This window comes from Callospermophilus lateralis, chromosome X, assembly GCF_048772815.1.
Source record: "Callospermophilus lateralis isolate mCalLat2 chromosome X, mCalLat2.hap1, whole genome shotgun sequence".
NCBI classification, from domain to species: Eukaryota; Metazoa; Chordata; class Mammalia; order Rodentia; family Sciuridae; genus Callospermophilus; species Callospermophilus lateralis.
Window position 1 is genome coordinate 103,941,668 of NC_135325.1, and position 25,013 is coordinate 103,966,680.

The 25,013-nt window shown below is 35.0% G+C and overlaps 1 protein-coding gene across 1 annotated transcript; it reads right to left on the minus strand.

Moving 5' to 3' along the window:
- Positions 1-2,071: 2,071 nt before the first annotated feature.
- LOC143639256 (actin-related protein T1-like) lies at positions 2,072-3,205 on the minus strand. The gene has a single exon (XM_077107456.1). The coding sequence runs from the start codon at positions 3,203-3,205 to the stop codon at positions 2,072-2,074; it is 1,134 nt and encodes a 377-aa protein (XP_076963571.1).
- Between the last annotated feature and the right edge of the window lie 21,808 nt (positions 3,206-25,013).

Here is a 25,013-nt window from a genome sequence, read left to right on the forward strand (position 1 = left end):
ATAGTTTCATTACAGGGATGCAAGGATAGTTTAACATACACAAATTAGTAAATGTAATACTTACTTCATTGTTATTCAGCCTTTTATCTTTTACATATTAAAAGTTTGATTTTAGATTTCTGACTAATTCAATATTGACTCTAATCCATCTTCTAATATCTAATATTTTGTTATTATTAAATTTTATTATTTTTCCATAAATTCCTTTAAGACTTCTTTTACCATTTATTTTAAAGAGTTGATGTTAAATTGTTTTTCTTTTGTTTTTACAGAGTGTATTCGGTTTCAAAAGATTGGCTCCAAATCTAATTAACATTCTTTTTTTCTGAAGAATTCAAGAATATTCAAAGATTTTAAATTCCAACCAGTACCCATGGTCCATACACTTAGAAATAATACTATTTTTATTTGAATGTTATATATTTATGTAGATATTTTAAAATTAATACTAATTTGGAACATTGTCTAATGCTCATTTTCTTCATAGACATACACACGCACACACACACACACATATATATGTATAAACACACAAAAATATATATAAGCACTCAGGTATATATGTGTATATGTGTCCATATATGTATATTTTCTGCAATAATTTCTTTATGCCTTTAGTTAATTTTATATAATTCCTGCAACAATGGTCTTTTGATCATAAGTACTTTGTTACTATCAGAAAATCTTATTTCTTTAACATCATTCTTAGAATTATTATTATATAAATCTATAATAATGTTTCCTTAGCTCCTTTCAGGCATCATTCCACTCTCTTCCTGTTACATTTGAAGTTGTTCATAAACAAATCTGTGCTGTTAAACTAGCATAATCAAATAAATAAAAGATTTGATTCATCGTGATTAATAGTTTGATAATTTCATGGTGGTATTGAAGCTAGCAGGTGACATTTCTGAACATGAACATGAGAAGATATGTGCAAAATGGGAATACTTTCATGGACAGCTTCATTAGATACAGGCTGCAATTCTTAACATAATGTTTTCCTTTTGATTTTTTCCCAGCTTTCCTTCCATAGCTACTTGCATTCCTTCCATCCTTCCTCAATAACTTGTGTAAATACTAGTGTTTATGTTTTGATACATTTTTCTAAATGTTTACAGTCATATAAAAAAAGACATTTATATGTGTATACACAAATAAGCATAGACTTACAAATATATGAGAAAGATCATTGGTTTGTTCACCAAACAGAGTGTATTACAGAAAGTACTTTACATTTTCCATTTGTCACAAAATAATGTTTTAGGAAAATAATACAAATTAAAGAGATGTTATATTTGTGCATAAATTTTGCAGCAACTGCTTTACTATTAATCATCAACTGTTTTCATTATTCTACTCCTAAAAAGATTCTATGCATACATCTGAAAATTAAAAGTAAAGGAAAAATAATCAAATAGTAGCAGTGATTATTAATGTTTAATTATTAACTAGGAGCTGAGTTCCTGAAATTAGAGAACCCTAAAGAAATAATAACCTCAGTGCCCAGCACTCTTTCTCTTCTGCTTATCTGTGTGATCTCATGTTTGAGCAAGAGCACTGTTGTCCTAACTCAATGCCAATCCAATGAAGTGATCTGTTCACCCTAAAAACAGGGTAGCGTTTCTGCTTTGACCTCATTCCTGGCTCTCCCCACTTTCTTTGGCAACTCTGTCTCCTGTGCACTGGTTCTATCAGAAGCACCGGTGACACCAATTGCAGTAAAGATTGTAGGGACCCTCATCAACCCAGCTTCTAGGCCTGAGGGTCAGGCACATTTGACAAGAACCCCTGAAACCGGCCAAAGCCCAAACACAAACCCCATGGTTTTCTCTGGAGAAAGCAACTCAAAAGATCCATAGGACAAAAAAGCGGGGTGGGTGGGTGAGAACCACATAAACATTGACCAGTGGAATGGGCAAGTACCCTGGAGCTGCAGAGAATAAACTGAAACTGCTACAGGGAAAGTGGTTTATTGAACATTGTACTGAAGGCCAAGGGACCATGTCACCACCAGCTGGTACTGCAGCTGGTACCGGCATTTTGAGGTGTTTGCAGCGTGCAATGTTCTTCAAAAGCATTTTCTCTGAACCACGAATTTGCCAAATTCCTTAAAGTCCTCAGAAGTGACCCACATCTGCTTGAAACTGCTCATAGAAGTCATGATGGATGCACCAATCCACGCAGAGAAACATCTGTCAGGAGAAGCAGTGATCTTGATGGGGGTCCCCCTGGAAGCCATCTCTTCCAGTTCTTTCATGAGCCTTTCCTCCAGGCCGGGGAAGAGCGTGGTGCCTCCAGACAGCACGATGTCTGCAAAAAGGTTGCTCTGGATGTCAGCGTCGCACTTGGAGATCGTGCTGCAGACCATTTTGGAGAGCCCGGGGTCATGGATGCCCAGCTGGTCGGGCGCGAAGAGGACCTCCGGTACCTGGTATAGATGGTCCCCCATGTGGATGACATTGCCATCGGGCAGTTTGAATTCTGTCAGGACCTCCTGCCGCCTCTTGGATGGCTCTATCTCGGGCTCCAGGGAGATGTAGCAGGACTTCTCTTTGATGTCATCCACCACGGCCTTGTTGAGGATACAAGGGAAGGTACAGCCTCGGGCAAGGAGGAGCCGCGTGAGGTGCTCTGTGATGTCCCTCCCTGCCACATAGAGCTTGGTGACTGCGTGCGGGAGGGAGTAGCCCTCAAAGACCGGGACAGTGCAAGTGATCCCATCGCCACTGTCCACCACCAGGCCGGTCACGCAGGCAGAAGCGTACAGCGCTCCCGCCGCGTGGTTGAGCAGGTAGAGCGCAGGCACACTGAATTTCTCAAACAGGATCTCCGCAGTCTTCTCGCGCGTCTCTCTCGGGTTCAGGGAAGGCTCTGTCAGCAGGATGGGCTGTTCGCTGGGTTTCACCCCCAGGTCCCACTCGAAAAGATGCTTCCAGAGTTTCTCCATGTCATCCCACCTGGTCACCAGTCCACGCTCAATCGGGTAGTGCAGATATAAGGCATCATACCTGTACTGGGCTTCTTCCCCCACAAAGTACTTCTTGCGATTGGCCCTGGCTGAAGGGATGTTGAATTTGGGATGCCCCACGACAGAGTTGATGACTTGACGGGGTCCAATCTCCCCAGACAGGCCTACCTTGCAGAGTCCCGAGCCGTTGTCAAAAACCACTGCAGGGATGTCCAATGTCTGTGGATTAGACATGTCTGCGCCTGGTCTTCCGCACTTCACCAACCTGAAGGACCAACACCTCGGCCGCTTGGTGAGATGACTCCACACGTACCTCCGGAAGTCTTACAGCCGCGGGATGCTGGACTTCTCAACTTGTCACCCAGGTGAAGCCAGCAGGCTGTCCTCGATCCACCAGAACACTCCGTTCTCAACCCATGAATGTTACCTCCCTTCTGGTGACCCAGGGCCTGCTGAGGCAGTTTCAAGGATGGTCACCTGGAGCCAAACAATGTCACCAAGGCAACCGTTGTCCTCAGGCAGCATGGGCGGGGGGTGGGGGCCTCTGAGCTGCCAGTACTCCCTGCTTGGGGAGGAGTGAAGCAGAACAGGTGAACTGTGCCTACACACCGCTTTCATCAGATGGAGATCCCAAAGCAGGGGTCTAGCTGTAGAAAAAACTGAGGCTGCTTGTCCTGTCGAACAACCTTGCCTGTTTGGGCTTTGGTAAATTGTAAGCACAGTAAAAAAAAAAAAAAGATAATACCTGTTTTACACTTAAATTTTAAAGTATATATATTCATAATATATATTCATTTATTAATACGCATTTTCACTTATATTGATATACACGTGAAAATATATTATGAAATATATATATATATATATATATATATATATATATATATATATATATATACACACACACACACACACACACACGATCTACTTTGGGAAGGAATATAACTCAGACACCACACACTGCAAAAGGAAGTATAAGATATAAAAATTTAAATTTATCATGAAATTAGAGACATAACAACATCAATGTGATAATAACATGTCTAATGATCTGGTCATACAGGAGAGGGATATGGTCATAGAAATAATAGCTTTATTATTCAGCCCCTAATGAAAAAACTGGGATACTGCATATCATTATCTCCCTGGCAAACCACTATAAAAATGACAATGTATATGAAAAATAAGATTTTAGGCAATTATAGGAATCCGTATTTAAGCAGAAACAAATAATACTAGTTGTATGACTGTCCAAGCTTACTACCATAAATGAGTCTACAGGCTCCATATTAGAGAAGGGAAGTCATGTTAGAGCCCTATAGTCTTGATCACTTAGAGAGTTTGGAGCTGAGATGCATAGTGTGTATAAGATCCATGGGGAAAACAATGGATTGATAAAAGCTACATAATTAAAAATCTCTGAAGAATCATACAAAAGTTTGAATGAAGGTCAAACTGTCCTTGTATGTGAATTAAATTTAAAGGACAGAGATAGAAGCATTGCAAGTACATTTCCTACAGGAACTAACACAAAATAAAATGTATATTTATACAACCTAAAAGAAGAAGCATTTTAAGCTTTAGGGAATATAATGTTCATTTTAGTAAACTGTATATACAAATAATGCAATGACTTCCACCAATTGAAGGTTACCGATGGGGTTTATGGAATAATGGATAAACCACAAAGTAATTAAAATAAACAAAAACAGAAATTTAACCTGCTCTCATTGTAGACTTAAGATGCTATATTGTTTTAATAACTGAAACACAAGTGTATTTTATATTTCTTAATATATTTAGCTTTTCATTAAAAAAGAACTTTTGATGACTTTGTGATTCAGAAATTAACACCTAAATATTTCTTTGATCTCTTACAAGGGTGAAAATAAATTATAAGTAAATATTTAATTATTGTTTTCATAGAGTTTTGGATTATCCACTGAAATGACAACAAAAAATAAACATGTTATATAGGAAGATTACTCTTAAAAGAATTAGCCTTCTAGCTCACCAAGTGTGGAGGCTTGAAAATGTCAAATGTCAAATGAGTCTCTATCTCAGCTTCTCTAACTCTTTGGGAATGAAAACATGTCAAATTCCACTGAAGATGAGCATAGCTGTCCTGTGAAAATGGTACACAAAACCCAGTACTTTTCAAAGTAATTTTATAAGATCCAAACTCCAAAAATTCATTATAAAACCTAAACATGTAACTATTTTAAAACTCTCAATCCAAATGCATCCAGAATAAGTATATTTTCCCCTCAATCTAAAAAGTTGACCCATAGTAAAGAAGATAGATTAAGTAGTAAAACAATATCTGGCCTCATCTGACATTGTCAATCTTCACATGTTCAGACATGGGATAGTGGTTAGTGAAATTATAGTATTTTCTTTTTGTGATAATTAGTAATGTTCCTTAAAATTGTAACAGAAATTATTCTTTTGTCAAGCATCAATTATTCTTTGACCTCATATCTACAAAGCAACTGTACTTTGTGAGGAAATTACTATTTCCATATGAATTATCTTTTTATTGAATTTCCTTCATATTTTTTTTCTTAAAAGCTTTTTAAATAGAGATTTGGTAGAGTGAATGAATAGGATGAGATAACATTTGTAACTGGTCACCAATTCCGTCACTGTCTTCTGCTGAGTTCAAACATTAGTAGTGAAGTTTTCTAATATAATTGTATACTCCTAACTGATTATCACAGAACATATCTCACTGCAAATTTTTATTTTGTAGCAAACTATATTTATTCATGTACAAACTTGTTCAAATGTATGTCTCCTTAGAAATGTAAAAAGGATAAAAGTAACAATATCAAATATAATATGCAAATAAAAGAAAGAAACCCTGTTATTTGAATAGATGAATATTGCTTATTTATTTATTTTTTTTAATTAATTTTTATTGTTGGTTTTTCAAAACATTACATAGTTCTTGATATATCATATTTCACACTTTGATTCAAGTGGGATATGAACTCCCATTTTTACCCCGTATACAGATTGCAGAATCACATCAGTTGCACATCCATTGATTTACATATTGCCATACTGGTGTCTGTTGTATTCTGCTGCCTTTCCTATCCTCTACTATCCTTCTCTCTCTACCCCCTCTACTGTAATTCATTTCTCCCCCTTATATTTTTCCCCCTTTCCCCTCACTTCCTCTTGTATGTAATTTTGTATACCCCCGAGGATCTCCTTCCATTTACATGCAATTTCCCTTCTCTCTCCCTTTCCCTCCCTCCTCTCATCCCTGTTTAATGTTAATCTTCTTCTCATGCTCTTCGTCCCTACTCTGTTCTTAGTTACTCTCCTTATATCAAAGAAGACATTTGGCATTTGTTTGTAAGGGATTGGCTAGCTTCACTTAGCATAATCTGCTCTAATTCCATCCATTTCCCTCCAAATTCTATGATTTTGTCATTTTTTAATGCAGAGTAATACTCCATTGTGTATAAATGCCACATTTTTTTTATCCATTCGTCTATTGAAGGGCATCTAGGTTGGTTCCACAGTCTTGCTATTGTGAATTGTGCTGCTATGAACATGGATGTAGCAGTGTCCCTATAGTGTGCTCTTTTTAGGTCTTTAGGGAATAGACCGAGTAGGGCAATAGCTGGATCAAATGATGGTTCCATTCCGAGCTTTCCAAGAAATCTCCATACTGCTTTCCAAATTGGCCGCACCAATTTGCAGTCCCACCAGCAATGTACAAGAGTACCCTTTTCCCCACATCCTCGCCAGCACTTGTTGTTGTTTGACTTCCTAATGGCTGCCAATCTTACTGGAGTGAGATGGTATCTTAGGGTGGTTTTGATTTGCATTTCTCTGACTGCTAGAGATGGTGAGCATTTTTTCATGTACTTGTTGATTGATTGTATGTCCTACTCTGAGAAATGTCTGTTCAGGTCCTTGGCCCATTTGTTGATTGGGTTATTTGTTATCTTATTGTCTAATTTTTTTAGTTCTTTGTATATTCTGGATATTAGGGCTCTGTCTGAAGTGTGAGGAGTAAAGATTTGTTTCCAGGACATAGGCTCCCTATTTACCTCTCTCATTGTTTCTTTTGCTGAGAAAAAACTTTTTAGTTTGAGTAAGTCCCATTTGTTGATTCTAGTTATTAACACTTGTGCTATGGGTGTCCTATTGAGGAATTTGGAGCCCGACCCCACAGTATGTAGATCATAGCCAACTTTTTCTTCTATCAGACACCATGTCTCTGATTTGATATCAAGTTCCTTGATCCACTTTGAGTTAACTTTTGTGCATGGCAAGAGAAAGGGATTCAGTTTCATTTTGTTGCATATGGATTTCCAGTTTTCCCAACACCATTTGTTGAAGATGCTATCCTTCCTCCATTGCATGCTTTTAGCCCCTTTATCAAATATAAGATAGTTGTAATTTTGTGGATTGGTTTCTGTGTCCTCTATTCTGTACCATTGGTCCACCCGCCTGTTTTGGTACCAGTACCACGCTGTTTTTGTTACTATTGCTCTGTAGTATAGTTTGAAGTCTGGTATAGCTATACCGCCTGATTCATACTTCCTGCTTAGCATTGTTTTTGCTATTCTGGGTCTTTTATTTTTCCATATGAATTTCATGATTGCTTTCTCTATTTCTACAAGAAATGCCGTTGGGAATTTGATTGGCATTGCATTAAACCTATAGAGAACTTTTGGTAATATCGCCATTTTGATGATGTTAGTTCTACCCATCCATGAACAGGGTATATTTTTCCATCTTCTAAAATCTTCTTCTATTTCTCTCTTTAGGGTTCTGTAGTTTTCATTGTATAAGTCTTTCACCTCTTTTGTTAGGTTGATTCCCAAGTATTTTATTTTTTTTTGAGGATATTGTGAATGGAGTGGTTGTCCTCATTTCCATTTCAGAGGATTTGTCGCTGATATACAGGAATGCCTTTGATTTATGCGTGTTGATTTTATATCCTGCCATTTTGCTGAATTCATTTATTAGCTCTAATAGTTTCTTTGTAGACCCTTTTGGGTCTGCTAGGTATAGAATCATGTCATCTGCAAATAGTGATAATTTGAGTTCTTCTTTTCCTATTTTTATGCCTTTAATTTCTTTCATCTGTCTAATTGCTCTGGCCAGTGATTCGAGAACTATGTTAAACAGAAGTGGTAAGAGAGGGCATCCCTGTCTTGTTCCAGATTTTGGAGGGAATGCCTTCAGTTTTTCTCCATTCAGAATGATGCTATCCTGAGGCTTAGCATAGACTGCTTTTACAATGTTGAGGTATGTTCCTGTTATCCCTAGTTTTGCTAGAGTTTTGAACATAAAGGGATGCTGTACTTTGTTGAATGCTTTTTCTGCATCTATCGAGATGATCATATGGTTCTTATTTTTAAGCCTATTGATGTGGTGAATAACATTTATTGATTTCCGTATATTGAACCAACCTTGCATCCCAGGGATAAATCCTACCTGATCATGGTGCACAATTTTTTTTGATATGTTTTTGTATCCGGTTCGCCAGAAGTTTATTGAGGATTTTTGCATCTAGGTTCATTAGAGATATTGGTCTGTAGTTTTCTTTCTTTGAAGTGTCTTTGTCTGGTTTAGGAATCAGGGTGATGTTGGCCTCGTAGAATGAATTTGGAAGTTCTCCCTCTTTTTCTATTTCCTGAAATAGCTTGAAAAGTATTGGTATTAGTTCCTCTTTAAAGGTTTTGTAAAACTCTGCTGTATACCCATCCGGTCCTGGGCTTTTCTTAGTTGGTAGTCTTTTGAGGGTTTCTTCTATTTCCGCAATTGATATTGGTCTGTTTAGGTTGTCAATATCCTCCTGACTCAATCTGGGCAGATCATATGACTTAAGAAATTTATCGATGCCTTCACTATCTTCTATTTTATTGGAGTATAAGGATTCAAAATAATTTCTGATAATCTTCTGTATTTCTGAAGTGTCTGTTGTGATATTGCCTTTTTCATCCCGTATGCTAGTAATTTGATTTCTCTCTCTTCTTCTCTTCGTTAGCATGGCTAAGGGTCTGTCGATTTTATTTATTTTTTCAAAGAACCAACTTTTAGTTTTGTCAATTTTTTCAATTGTTTCTTTTGTTTCGATTTCATTAATTTCAGCTCTGATTTTAATTATTTCTTGCCTTCTACTTCTTTTGCTGTTGTTTTGCTCTTCTTTTTCTAGGATTTTGAGATGAAGTATTAGATCATTTATTTGTTGGTTTTTTTCTTTTTTTAAGGAATGAACTCCAAGCAATAAATTTTCCTCTTAGAACTGCTTTCAATGTGTCCCATAGATTCCGATATGTTGTGTCTGTGTTTTCATTTATCTCTAAGAATTTTTTAATTTCCTCCTTGATGTCTTCTATAACCCATTGATCATTCAGTAACCTATTGTTCATTCTCCAAGTGATGCATGATTTTTCCTTACTTCTTTTATCATTGATTTTTAGTTTCATTCCATTATGATCAGATAAGATGCATGGTATTATCTCTACTCCTTTATATTGTCTAAGAGTTGCCCTGTGACATAATATATGATCTATTTTTGAGAAGGATCCATGTGCTACTGAGAAAAAAGTGTAACTGCTTGATGTTGGGTGGTATATTCTATATATGTCAATTAAGTCTAGGTTATTAATTATGTTATTGAGTTCTATAGTTTCCTTATTCAACTTTTGTTTTGAAGATCTGTCCAGTGGTGAGAGAGGTGTGTTGAAGTCTCCCATGATTATTCTATGGTGGTCTATTAAACTCTTGAACTTTAGAAGAGTTTGTTTGGTGAACATAGCTGCACCATTGTTAGGGGCATATATATTTATGATTGTTATGTCTTGTTGGTGTATGGTTCCTTGAGCAGTATGTAGTATCCCTCTTTATCCCTTTTGATTAACCTTGGCTTGAAATCTATTTTATTTGATATGAGTATGGACACTCCTGCTTGTTTCCGAAGTCCATATGAGTGATATGATTTTTCCCAACCTTTCACCTTCAGTCTATGTATGTCTTTTCCTATCAAATCCGTCTCCTGAAGGCAGCATATTGTTGGGTCTTGGTTTGTGATCCATTCTACTAGCCTGTGTCTCTTAATTGGTGAGTTTAAGCCATTAACATTTAGGGTTATTATTGAGATATGGGTTGTTCTTCCAGCCATATTTATTTGTGTTACTAAACATGGTTTGTTTTCCTCTTTGATTATTCCCCCCCCCTTTACTGTACTACCTCCCGCTGTTGGTTTTCATTGATATTTTCCCTTTCCTCTTTCTGTAATATTTTGCCGAGAATGTTTTGAAGAGATGGTTTTATAGCTGCAAATTCTTTTAACTTTTGTTTATCATGGAAGGTTTTAATTTCATCTTCCATCCTGAAGCTTAATTTCGCGGGATACACAATTCTTGGTTGGAACCCATTTTCTTTCAGTGTTTGAAATATGTTATTCCAGGATCTTCTAGCTTTCAGAGTCTGTGTTGAAAGATCAGCTGTTATCCTGATTGGTTTACCCCTAAATGTAATCTGCTTCCTTACTCTTGTAGCTTTTAAAATTCTCTCCTTATTCTGTATGTTGGGCATCTTCATTATAATGTGTCTAGGTGTGGATCTCTTATGATTTTGCACATTCGGCGTCCTGTAGGTTTCTAGGATTTGGGATTCTGTCTCATTCTTCAAGTCTGGGAAGTTTTCTCGTATTATTTCATTGAATAGATTGCTCATTCCTTTGGTTAGGACCTCTATACCTTCCTTTATCCCAGTGACTCTTAAGTTTGGTCTCTTTATGTTATCCTATATTTCTTGAATGTTCTGCTCATGGTTTCTTAACAGCTTTGCTGAGCTGTCTATGTTCCTCTCCAGTTGAAATACTTTGTCTTCATTGTCTGATGTTCTATCTTCTAAATGTTCTACTCTGCTGGTAGTATTCTCAGTTGAGTTTTTAAGTTGGTTTATTGCTTCCTGCATTTCCAGGATTTCTGCTTGTTTGTTTTTTATAACCTCTATCTCCCTGTATAATTGATCTTTTGCTTCTTGGATTTGTTTATGTAATTCATTGTCAAAGTTGTCGAAGTGGTCTTTCATTGTCTGATTTTGCTGTCTAATGTCTTCCTTGAGACTCCAGATCATCTGAAGCATGTATATCCTGAATTCTTTATCTGACATTCCATCTGCTGCAGATATTACCTCTTCTAAAGTTGAGTTGACCTGCGTTGCTTGTGGTCCTTTCTTTCCTTGTCTTTTCATACTGATCACGTTTCTTTCTGCTTGGTGAAACTGTTGTGTCATTGATATTTCCCCCTATATATTTATATTGCTCTTGTCTAGTTGCAAAGTCTCCCTCGCAGGCTTTGGCGGTGGTTCTGCCCCTCTTCCAATTGTGGCAATGTGCCTACCACGCTGGCAGGCCGCTGGGCCTGTACTTTCGGTGGGCCTGTTGTTTCGGTGGTCACAGGTCCGCCTACCTTGCAGGCGCGAGCCACGGCTCTGCCCCTCCGCTGGCCGCTAGGCCTGTTCTGTCTGTCGGTTGCAGGTCTGTCTACCTAGCAGGCACGTGGGGCAGCTGTGCCTCTCCTCGGGTTGCTGGGCCTGACCTGCCGGTGGGTGTCAGGTGCGCCTACCTTGCAGGCGTGGGGGGTGGCGCTGCCGCTCTGCGAATTGCTGTGCTTGTTCTGCTGGTGGGTCGCGGATCCGCCACCTTGCAGGCGCCCGGTAGCTCTGCCCCTCCCCCAACTTGGGCGATGTGTCTGGCGGGCCACTGAGCCTGTTTTGTCAGTGGTCACGGTTCCGCCTACCTTGCAGGTGCGTCGGGCAGCTGTGCCCCTCCGCAGGTTGCTGGGCCTGACCTGCCTGTGGGTCGCAGGTCCGCCTACCTTGCAGGCGCGGGGGTGGCTCTGCCCCTCCCCCAACCAGGGCAGGGCGATGTTTCTGGCTAGCCGCTGGGCCTGTTCTGTTGGTGGTCATGGTTCTGCCTACCTAACAGGCGCGTGGGGCAGCTGTGCCCCTCCTCGGGTTTCTGGGCCTGACCTGCTGGTGGGTGGCAGGTGCACCTACCTTGCAGGCGTGGGGGGTGGCTCTGCCGCTCTGCAGATTGCTGTGCTTGTTCTGCTGGTGGGTCGCGGGTCCGCCAACCTTGCAGGCGCCCGGCGGCTCTGCCCCTCCCCCAACCGGGGTGATGTGTCTGGCGGGCCACTGGGCCTGTTTTGTCGGTGGTCACGGTTCCGCCTACCTTGCAGGCGCGTGGAGCAGCTGTGCCCCTCCTCAGGTTGCTGGGCCTGACCTGCCGGTGGGTGTCAGTTGTGCCTACCTTGCAGGTGTGGGGGGTGGCTCTGCTGCTCCACGGGTCGCTGGGCCTGATCTGCTGGTGGGTCGCAGGTCTGCCTACCTTGCAGGCGCCCGGCGGCTCTGCCCCTCCCCCAACTGGGGCGATGTGTCTGGCCGGCCGCTGGGCCTGTTCTGTTGGTGGTCACGGTTCCGCCTACCTAGCAGGCGCGTGGGGCAGCTGTGCCCCTCCACAGGTTGCTGGGCCTGACCTGCCTGTGGGTCGCAGGTCTCTTGCTTATTTATTATTCGAATGGAATATTTATTTTATAGAAAGGCTAGAAAGGTATTGAATATATTTATACTGTGAGAATATACTCACAGGTTATTTATAGCTCAAAAACGTTAGCATTTACCCAGAATTGAATACTATTTGCCTTAGATCTTAAAGAGTCAATATTTAATTTGGATTTAAAATGTAAAACTTAAGTAATATACAGCATTTATTATCCAAAAACAGAATAAGAAATTCATTTCATTAAAAAAAATCTTCTTTGGCGCTAACCACTATTTTAACCTCTGCTTTTGATCATTAAATGTTGTTTTAGTGTCATGAAGGATGGACTACTAATCATGATCTAAAAACATCTACTCACCACCCAAAAAGAAGATAATGAGGGTATAAGATAAGAGTAATGAATTACCATAGTAATCCTTATGAAATAAACTTAAGTATTCTACAGAAATATAGCAAATCCACCTTTCCCGCTTTCTAAAATTGTAACTTTGCAGAAACATTGAGTATGAAGTTAGTAATGTGTCCGTTTTCTGGAAAGGCTGTTTTATAATCCACAACTGACACAGGATTTGGACCAAGGAATGATTCTCTAATAAGGATGATGAGAAATAGCCTCTACCACCATTACTTTTATGATTCACCTCATTAGGTGAAGTTGCCTTTAAGTCTTCCTATAAATTTTTTTACTTCTTATAAATTATTTTTCATATTACTATGCATTGTATTTTCAAAATTGCAGGAAGACAGTCTCACTATTGCACAAAAATACATTTCATATTCAATTTTATCCAGGAATCTTGCTGCATTTATATTAATTATAATCATTTGTTTGTAGATCATTGTTTTATGTAAAAGTACATTATTATCATCTGTGATTAATTAAATTTTATGCCTTCTTTATGTTCCTTATACTTTTCTTTTTCTTAATTTAGAACACAATGATAAATAGGAATAATAATAAGAGGCACATTTGCGTCTTTCCTGAAATTAAATAAAAGCTTTCAGTTTTGTTGTATTTATGTATGATAGTTACTGTAGGGAATTTTAAAATTTATCCATTATAAGTATATAGAAATTGTCTTTCATTTCTATTTTACTAAGAATTTTTCTGATATTTTTGCATTCACCCCCATCTAAGTGCCTGACACCACAACATGGATGATTCATATATTCATTTTTACATACACACACACACACACACACACACACCCCATATTCATGAAATTTGTTATGAGCTGAATTGTGCCACCACCTACAAATAAAGATATCTTGAAGTCCTAACACCTATGAATGTGATTGAATTTGAAGATAGGAATTTTAAAAAATAAGGTTAAATAAGATAATTGGATTGCTACCAAATCTAGAATGACTAAAGGGGAGATTAGGACACAAACATGTAGAGTGGAAATACCATATGCAAACACAGAATAACAGCCACCTAAAAGCAAAGGAGATAGGCCCAAGAGGAAAAATAAAACTCCTCTAAGTTTAATCTTGGACTTCAAACCTCTAGAAAAGTGAGAAAATAATTTCAGTTGATTAAACCACCCAGATTGTGGTACTCCATAACAGAAGTCCCAGAAAATTAATATGGATTCCTTGTGTAAAGGTTTGTCATTTCTGCACCCACATCAATGTTTATAGCAGCTCGACTCACAGTAGTCAAGCTATGAAAAAAACCTAGGTGTTCTTCAAAGGATGAACATAGAGAGAAAATGTGGTATATATACATAATGGAATGTTAGTCATAAAGAACAATGAAATAATGACATTTTACAGTAAATGGATGGAATTGGAGATTTCATGCTAAGTGAAATAAGCCAATCTCCAAAACCAAATGTTCTATCCAATTTGTGGATGCTAACCCAAAACAAGGGAGGTTGGGGAGGGGAATAATAAAAATCCATTGGATTAGACAAAGGGAAACAAAGGAAAGGGAGGAGGGGAAGAATAGGAAAGACAGTAGAATTAATTGGACATAACTTTCTTACCTTTGTATTTGAATACATGACCAAGGTAACTCTGCATCATGTACAACCACAATAGTGGAATCCTAAATAGAATAAGTTATACTCTATGTATATATAATTTGCCAAAATACATCCTCATTCATGTATAACTAAAAAGAACAAGTTTAAAAAACAATTTGTCACATCACCCTATTTTTAAAATTAAGCCACTGTTTTATACCAAAATACTCAATAAAAATATCAATGTTGCACTTTACACTCAGAGACCCTACTGATAGATAGCCATGGAAGTATTCTCCCTTTAGGAGAGTAAATAATATGCAGGTTTGTTTTCTTAAGAGATGTGATGATATATGTAATTCTACTATTTGATGACAAGTATTAGTGATTCACCATTATTGCTGAAATCAAGTACTATAATCCTTGCAACTTTGTCCCTCCCTTTGAAGTTCTTTTGCATGTTTTGCTTTCTCAATGATATTTTATAGTTACATTGAATGATTCTGTTCATTCTATAGAATATTTGGAGAAAACAGTGTGAGAAGAGAGTAGAGGGAAAGGTAGAAATTGTTGAGACGAAAAAAAACATAAAGCTAGAATTGTGTACTCTGAAAGTGTCCTTCAGAAGTGAAATGGAAATAATAACTTTATCAAACAAAACTTAAGTAAATGTAGGTCTGTCTCACAAGCAATATTAAAAGAAATTCTTCTTCTGAAAGAATATGATATAGTTCAGCAATACTAGAGGCATTACAATACCAAACTTCAAATTATATTACATAACTAGTAACAAAACTTGATGATTCTGACATTAAAACAAACTCATAGACTAAAGGAACATAATAGAAGACTCAGAGATGAACCCACACAGATATAGTCATCTGATCCATGGCAAAGGTGCCCAAAACACACATTGGCAAAAAGAAAGTACTCTCAAAAAATGGTGCTGGGAAAACTAGATATCCAAATGTAGAAGAATTAAACTAGATCCTTATCTCTCATCCTACACACAACTCAACTCAAAATGGAACAAAGATCTAGGAATTTGACCAGATGCTTTGCAAATTATTGAAGAAAGCACAGGATCAACATTTGAAAATATGGCACAGGCAATGGCTTTTTTAATAGTATTCCTTAAACTCAGGATATATTGCCAATAATTACTAAATTTAATGGCATCAAATTAAAAACGTTTTGGCAAAAACAAAAGATACAAGCATGAAGAAAGAACCTATAAAACGGGAGAAAATTTTTTCCAGATACTCTTCTGACAGAGAATTAATATTTAGAATATATAAAGAACTAATAACAACAACAAAAGGTATATAATCCAATCAATAAATAAGCAAAAGAATTAAACAGATATTTCTCAAAAGATGTAAATGTGATCAACAAATATAAGAAAAGATGTTCAAAATCTTTAGGGAAATGCAAATCAAAACTACATTGAGATTTCATCTTACTTGAGTTGGGATGGAAACTGTTAGGAATAAAAATAACAATAAATACTGGAGAATATGTTGGAAGAAAGAAACACTTGTTACATCATTGTTGATACTGAAAATTAGTACACCCATTATGGAAATCATCTTGAAGATTCCTCAAAAGCCTAGGAATGGAACCACTGTATGATCAGGCCATATGACTCTTCAGTATTTATTCTAAAGAAAGAAAGCATACTATAGTGATGCATATATACTCAGGTTTATAACAATAAAATTCATAATTGCCAAATTATGAAACCAATCTAGGTGCCTGTCAATGAATGAATGAATAAGGAATATATATGTATGTGTATGTGTGTGTATATATATATATATATATCATTGAATTTTATCCAGCCATAAAAAATGAAACTATGCCATTTTCTGGTAAATTTATGGAACTGGAGAACATCATACTAAGTGAAATAAGTGAAACTCAGAAAGTGAAGTGTGATTTAGAGCAAAATAAGAAAGAAAGTGGAGAGATCCCACTAAAATCAGAAGGATATCAGTAGAGTAGAAGAAGGTGATTGAGAGGTATAGAGCAGGCGAGGGAAAGATGAGGTACTGGACAATTAAATTGACCAGATTATACTGTCATAGTACATTTATAAATGAATATGTAACAATGAATTCTACTGTCATGCATAATTATGATACATCAATAAAAAGAAGTATAATTATTTTTAGTATATTAATGTTACATTTTGTAACTTTGCTGAATTCATTTTATTCAACAGAATTATACAATTTCTAATTTTTATTATAGAATGCTTATTTGCTTATTTTATATATTCTATTAATTTGACTTTCATTCCTTTTTTTGTTTTCAAGGTTTATTTTTTCTCATTTTTGACTTCTTTGAAGTTTTTAAGGATTTTTTTATTGTTTGGAATTTCCCATTTAGAAATAGTCTTGCTGTCGACACATAAAGACAGATTTATTCTTCCCTTCATATCTGGATTCTTTTCACTTCTTTTGCTGGTTTCATTGTACTTGCTAAAACTTCTAGTCCAATGATAATAGAAGTGGCAAGAGCAGATATCCTTGCCTTATTTTTCACATTTGTGAGAAATGTGATATTCAGTCCTTTATTTAGGAAGTATTATTATAGCTGGGATATTTTAGGAAAAAAACCTCACTTTATTGGGTTGATAATGTTCCCTTCTATTCCTAAGTTGTAGACAGCTTTTAATATAAAAAGTAATTGAATATTATCAAATTATATTTTCTGTTTCCATTAAGTTTCTTGAACATCATTCTATTAATATGAATTACACTAATTAATTTTAAATGTTAAATTAATCTTTTATTCCTGGGCTTGATCCAATTATATATGGGTGTATAAGGGTGTATAATCCTTTTTATACAGTGCTAGATCATATTTGTTATTTTTATAAGAGCTAAGAGCATTATTGAGATAAATTCACATACAAAATCTCTCAGTTTTTTTTTTTTTTTTTTTTTGTACTGGGGATTGAATCCAGGGATTAGTGGATGCTCTGCCACTGAAATAAATAAATAAATTCATTGTGTTCTAGTGTATACAGAATTGTGTATATCAATAACTTGTTTTAATATTACTTTAGCCTCATTTCAATTGGATTATTTGTCTTTTATGATTGAGTATTAAGAGTTCTTTTTTTATATATCCTACATAAATCTCCATATAATATATGTATTACAAGTGATTTTTACCTTTCTGTGGATTATCCTTATGCTTTCTTGATGGGGTTCCTTGAAGCACAAAAGCTTTAATTTTGATGAAATCCAATTTATTCTTTTGATTTTGTCACTTGCACTATTTCATTTTAAGAAATTATTATATACTCAACAATGATAAATATTTACTCCTATGATTTCTACTATTTTCATACTTTTAGCTCTTATATTTGAGTTTTTCATCCAGTGTGAGTTAGCCTTTTTATTGGAACATTATAGTTACACACAGTAGTTCAGTTCATTGACAAAATCATACATGCATGAAATTTGATTTCAACCCTCATATCCCCCTTTTACTGCCCTCCTGCGTCTCCCTATTCTTTCTCCCCTCCCCCACTCTGCTGCTATTCCTTATGCCCATTTATTTATTTATTTAGGACTGGTAATTTCTATGTATATATAAAGGTGAAATTACCTGTGATATATTTATGTATGCATATAACATGATTTTGTTAGAGTTATCCCATATGTCCTCCCTTTTCTTTCCTTCCCCCCTACAGCTCTATTGAGTTAGCTTTTGTATATTGTGTCATATAAGGATCCAATTTCATTCTTGGATATATAAAACTCCATCCATAATTGTGGACCTTTTCATCATCCTTGTAGGGTTTTTAAAAATATCTTTATTTTTATGTGGTGCTGAGAATCAAACCCAGTTCCTCATGCATGCTAGGCGACCACTTTACCACTGAGCCACAACCCAAGTACCTCTTGTAGTTTTTAACAATATTTTTATTATAATCACAAATTATTAGGATACTAACAAAATTATAAAACTTTTGCATCTGATATTAGTATATCTGCAATTGTTTTCACTTCTTTAGAATTTCCTGGGACATGTTAGATTTTGATCTGTTTGTTAAACACATTGTTAATCTGCATGCATCTGGTAGTTACTATATACATTTGCGAGTCTGGTTGTTATTTAATTTTTCATCTGAATCTTCATGAGTTTTCTTATAGTGTTATTACCCTTGTAAGCTCATATTCATTGGCCTATTAATGGGAAGAACATTTGTGTCAGATGTCTGGAGACAATAAAACTCTGGAAGACTTCATATGAAACGTTTATCTTGCAATGTTTCATAACATTTAGGCAATCTTAATTTGCATTAAAACCCTAATGAGGAACATATATTTGGTCATAGATTTTCAGGGTAAATGATTATAATTTCCATCAATGCCAAGCCTTAAAACTTACAGAAAATACTACCTTCTTTAAGACGTGGCACTATTAGAAGTAATATATTTAATTTAGTAATTAGCTCTGTGAAGAGGATTTCAAGGCCCCTTTTGTGTGTTCTCTAAGCTTTCTGTCCTATAATAATTTTCTCTTGAAACTCTGACAAGTAACTCTAAATTTCACATGGGTCAACAAATGTACTTCTCTTGACTCTTTGATTCACTGTTTTCTGCTTGTAGTGTTGGGTTTAATTTCTCATTAAATATTTTACCATATTAGGTATGCATTTTTTATTATTATAAAATATGCATAGTATAAAATTTACCATTTTATCCATTTTAAGTCCATAATTCTAGGCATTAAATACATTAACATTGCTGTGAAAACATCACCAATTATTTCCAGAATTTTTCATCTTCTCCTATTAAATCTTAATATAATTAAACACTGACTCCCAAATCTCCAGCCCCAGTCCCTAGCAATCAATTGTCTACTTTGTATCCCTATGAATTTAATAATTCTAGGTTTGCATATAAGTGGATCATATGATATTTATCCTCTTGTGGTCATGTTATTTCATTTAGCATTATGTCTTCAAGGTTGATATATATTGTAACACATGCAGGAATTTCTTTCCTTCTTAAGTCTGAATTGTATTCAATTTTGTGCATATATAATATATACAATACCTAATTTATTCACCTGTTTATGAACTAATGGATTGTTTACACATTTGGTTACAGTAAATATTGCTAATGTAAACATGAATTTACTAATATTTCTTTGTATTCCTGCTTTCATATTTTTGACAATAGCTGAAAGTAGAATTTCTGAGTCAGATGGTAATTTACATTTTTAATTTTGTAACTGTCACACCTTTCTCCACAGTGGTTTCACCAGCAACATAACACATACAAAGGTTCCAGTTTCTCTACATTCTTGCTAACATGTGTTTTGTTTAGTAATAGTAATTCTAATGGGTATTAAGTTATATCTTATAGTTTTAATGGTTTTAATTTATATTTCTCTAATGAATGTTTTTCTAATGTAATATTGAACATTGTTTCTTGTGTATATCATTGGTCACTATCATAATATCTTTGGAGACATGACCATTCAAGGCTTTTCATCATTTTTCAATCAGTTTTTTTTATGAAGTCATGATATAGGAAATTTGTACATACTTTGGATGTCAAAATCCTGAGCAAATGTATTATCTGCAAACATCTTCTGTTATTTTGGTTAATTTTCACTCTGTTGATAGTGCTATTTAATATTAAAAGTTTTTTTTTATTTTGATAAATTTATCTCTGTTATTGCCTTTGCCTTTGGTATTAAATTCAAGGAATTGTTGTTAAATCCAATGACAAAACTTGTTTCCCATTTTTTTGAGTTTTATTACTTTTATTGCTATTACACATTGGATCTATTTTAGTTTTATTTATGTTATATGGTAAGGTTTCTATTTCACGTTTCTATATGTGGATGTTCATGTCTCCAAATATCATTTGTCAAAAAGAGTGTTCTTTCACTATCTGAGACAGGCAAACTAAAGTCAATAACTACTTTTCTAGTAGTCAAATAACTCAGAAGAATGTAGATAATGGATTGAATTGCTTTCTATCTTTTAAAAAATATTTTAGGATAACTTTAGTGTAGAGTGACTTACAGACACCATGTAGTTTTTCTTATTGCTAAGGAAAAGTTGGTGGTAAATATAAATTGTTAGAACTATTCTTATTTGCCTTCTTCTGAACCTATTAACTATAGCAGTGATAATTTTATTTAGACATTTTACATTTTATATTTCTGTATCATATTCTTACTGAAGAATGGGATGGGAAATTTTGTTGAAGATTATGAGTCTTTGTGATATACTTACTTCTGAACTATTCCACATAGATGATAAAATCATGCATCCTAAACTTGAATGAATTGTGTTTCTTATATTTTATGGATATACATGATGTACCTAGCCCCAATATGTACATAGGTTGCAAGAGAGACACAATAAATATGGAAGAATCATTATAAGCCTATGCCTACAATTTTTAGAATAGTTGAATGCTCTTTTGTGTTTGGATCAAATTGATGCTCATATTTTAAATGCTTATCAAGGAATAGATTTAGGTCTATAATTTGTAAATGTCAGATTATTTTGGCTGCATCAGAATTTCTCAGGATACATTTGAAACAACAAAAATAAAAAAAATAATTCAAAGAAAAATTCAAAGAAAAAACAAAAATAGTATAAGGAACAAAATCCAGCAGACCTATTTATTCAAAATCAGAGAGAGTAGACCCTGTGAACCTGTAACTTAATAAGTTCCTAGAACTATCTTGATAATATGCCAAGTATTGGAAGTACTTATTTAAAGACTAGAACTTGAGAAATGGGAAGATCTAAATGAATGTACATTATTTTCTCTTACTCACCAGTATCTTGGTAATAAAATGGATTTGAAAGCAGGAATATAAGAAGAGTTTCAACTATAATGGTAAAGATAATGAAGAGTGATACCATGTCAGAAAAATGTGACTATTTTGAATATTGTAGTAGATAATAAGTTGTACTTTCAACACCCTACACTTCAGTGCAAATGTATTCACTTCCCAGTTTCCAGGAGTATTATCTGCTTGGAATTCACAGCTGAATCTCTCCCCAGGAACTGTCCTCAGTTAAAGGTTGATGACATGGTTAAGATTGTGCTGACTCCTCAAGTACAGTTCACATCCAATGAATGACTAAAGGTAAAAGATTTCCACAGTGGGAGTTTGTTGCCCTGGCTCCATATACCACAGTTCAACTTAGGAATATGTCCAATTTTTATTCCCTCATTCCCTCCCAACTATTGGCTCCCAATAGCACTCACAAAAATACTTCCTGCATGAAAGTATCTCTCTTAATGTTTTTCTCCTAGGCTCCCAGGGAACATAACATAAAAGAATTGTTCCCCTGAGAAGTCTGCAGAAGCAGAACTTAAAACTTGATTTTTATATAAATCATTCACAACCCCAGTGTCAAGGAAGACCCCGTAGGTAGCATCTGACATGTTATGGAGTTTTTACATTTTTTTAATCACCATTGTTGAGTTGTAATCAGACACACCAATGAGACATAATACACTGCATGAGTATTATATCTCAGAGATATGAGAGATTTGGAAAAGTATAATTTAAAAGATAATGGAATTTTATGGCTCTTGCCAAGTGACAGAAGTCCTCTGAAGAAAAATGGTGAAATGTGATAACTCAATAATACCAGGCAAAGGGCAAAATCATTAGCCTTTTTGATTAGCATATAAGGAAATGCATTTATTGATAACCAGGCAAAAATAAATGTCAGGTTCAAAATTTAACTACAAGGGTAGTGGAGTTCCAGGTATGTTTGAATTCTCAGTGCATGCATGACATCTATGCCACTGTCAAGGCCCTGACTAGGAAGAAGAAGAACACTGAGATATTTAGGACAGAGGTATTCAAGGAAATGAACTTATAATTTTAGAATTTCCATATTGCAACTTAAACCTCTGGTTCTATAGAGGTGTTTCATTTTTCAGTGTTAAATGGTAGCACCATTAAGACAATATAGATATTTCTGCACTGAAAGACTACAAAGGTCCTTTCAGGATTGATCTATACCACTGCTTTAAGCCACCAGGTAAATAACTGTAGTCACATCATGACATCATTTATCCAGGGAAGGGTTGAATATACTAATACATCTAAACCTAATTTTGTAGAAAATTTGCATAAATCAATAGGACCAGAAAATTATTCAAATTTGTATTTTCTTCTATAGACAAATAAAATTAATTTGTTCTTTCACCAATTAAATATTTCCACCTCATATGGAGGCCAGATATTTCTCCCTACTCACAATAGCACAATATTATTTAAATATTCATTCTTTGTCTTCTTTATTGGCAAAGAATTCAAAATAAATTGTGTTTAGAAAGCTCAATGTACTTTGAGAAAAACAATTCAAAGAAATTATGAAAACAGTAAATTTTCAAGCCTAAAGATTTAATGTAGAAATAAAAATTACATAAAAAACAATTAATAGAGTGAAGAGACACTGTATGGACTGGGAGAAAGTATTTGCTAACTGTATATCTGAAAAGGAGTTAATGTCCAAAATATACAGGAAACTCAAACAACAGTAAGAAAACAAATAACCCAATTTAAAAAGTGGACAAAGGACCTGAATATACATTTCTGAAAAGAAGATATATAAATATTTATATATAAATATATAAACATTTGAAAAAATGTTCAGTATCACTAATTATCAGGAAAATTAAACCATAATTAGGTATTGACTCAGACATTTAGAATGGCTATTACCAAAATAATAAAGATAATTAATGTTGGAAAGTATTTGGAGAAAAGGAAGACTTCTACACCAGTGAACAGAATGTAAAATAGTAGAATCTTTATGGAAACCATTTTTAAGGTTCCTCAAAACATTAAAAACATTGACTCAGACATTTAGAATGGCTATTACCAAAATAATAAAGATAATTAATGTTGGAAAGTATTTGGAGAAAAGGAAGACTTCTACACCAGTGAACAGAATGTAAAATAGTAGAATCTTTATGGAAACCATTTTTAAGGTTCCTCAAAACATTAAAAGTGGAAGTAAAATATGATCCATCAATCCTATAGCTGGGCACATATCCAAAGATTGTTGAAGAGATGCTTACACTTCCATGTTCACTGTAACAATACTCACAAGAGCTCAGATATGGAATCAAATTAAGTGTTCATCAGTAGAAGAACTAATAAAGAAAATACAGTATATATTCACAATATAATGCTATTTCCACTGAATAAAAGATATCCTATCATTAGCAATAACATGAATGAACTTAAAGGACAATATTTTAGGTGAAATTAGCCAGAAATAGAAACACAAATATTGTACAATGCCACTTATATGTGGAATGTAGAAAAGTCAAACTGATAGAAAAAGAGGTAAAATGGTGATTACCAAAGGATACAAGGTAGGAAAATTGGTGAGACACTACACAAAGGACATCACATATCAATTAAACAGGAGGAATAAGTTTAAGAGGTCTATTGTATATCATGATGAGTATAATTAATAACAGTATATTGTATATTGGAAAACCGATAAGGGAGTATATTTTTAGTTTTCTTCTAAAAAATTAGTATGTAAGTTAAAGCATGTGTTAACTAGCTTTAGATGGCATTTCCACAATATAGACATATGTCAAATCATCATGTCATATACCATACACACACACACACACACACACACACACACACACACACGATTTTTATTTGTCAATTTAAGAAAAAAAAAGAAATGAAGAAGATTAAAAAGGGGATAAAGAACCTGAATAAGTATTAATCAAAAAAAGATGAACCGTCAATAAAATCATAAAAAGGTATTCAACATCACTAGCAATTATGGAAATACTAATTGAAATCACAATGAGATAGCCCTTCACACCTATTAGGATGGCTATTATGAAGGACCAAACAAACAAAAAGCTACAAAACAACAAGTTTTGGGAAGCAAGTGAAGAAATTGTAATGTTTTTGTGTTCCTGGTAGTAATATAAAATGAAAAAGCATACACTAGGGAAAATGATATGGTGGTTTCCCCACAATTAAACATATATTTATCATATGATGTAGCCATTCCATTCCTGGATATATACATAAAAGAAGTATAAATAGAATTTAAACATATTTATATAGCAGAAAATTTTTCATAATAGCATCCACCTAACCCTAATCCAAATGTTCATTGATGGACAACTGAATAAACAAAGTCATGGTATAAATACAGTAAATGAATATTATTCAGTCTTAATAAGGAAGGAAACCTGGCATATGCCACAAAATAAATGATTTTTTAAAACAAAATGGTAAGTAAAAAGAACAAAAGAATACAAATATTATATGATTACATTCATATGAAGGGTTTGAAATGTGTAAAATCACAGAAATTGAAACTAGAATCATGTTTTCCAGAGCCCTGAATTGAGGATAATGGAAACACAGGCTTTAACACAAATGGAGCTTCAGTTTGGGAAAATTAAGTAGTTCTGGAGATGAATGGTTGTGATGTTCACACAATGAAATTTGTGATAATTTTTATATAAGT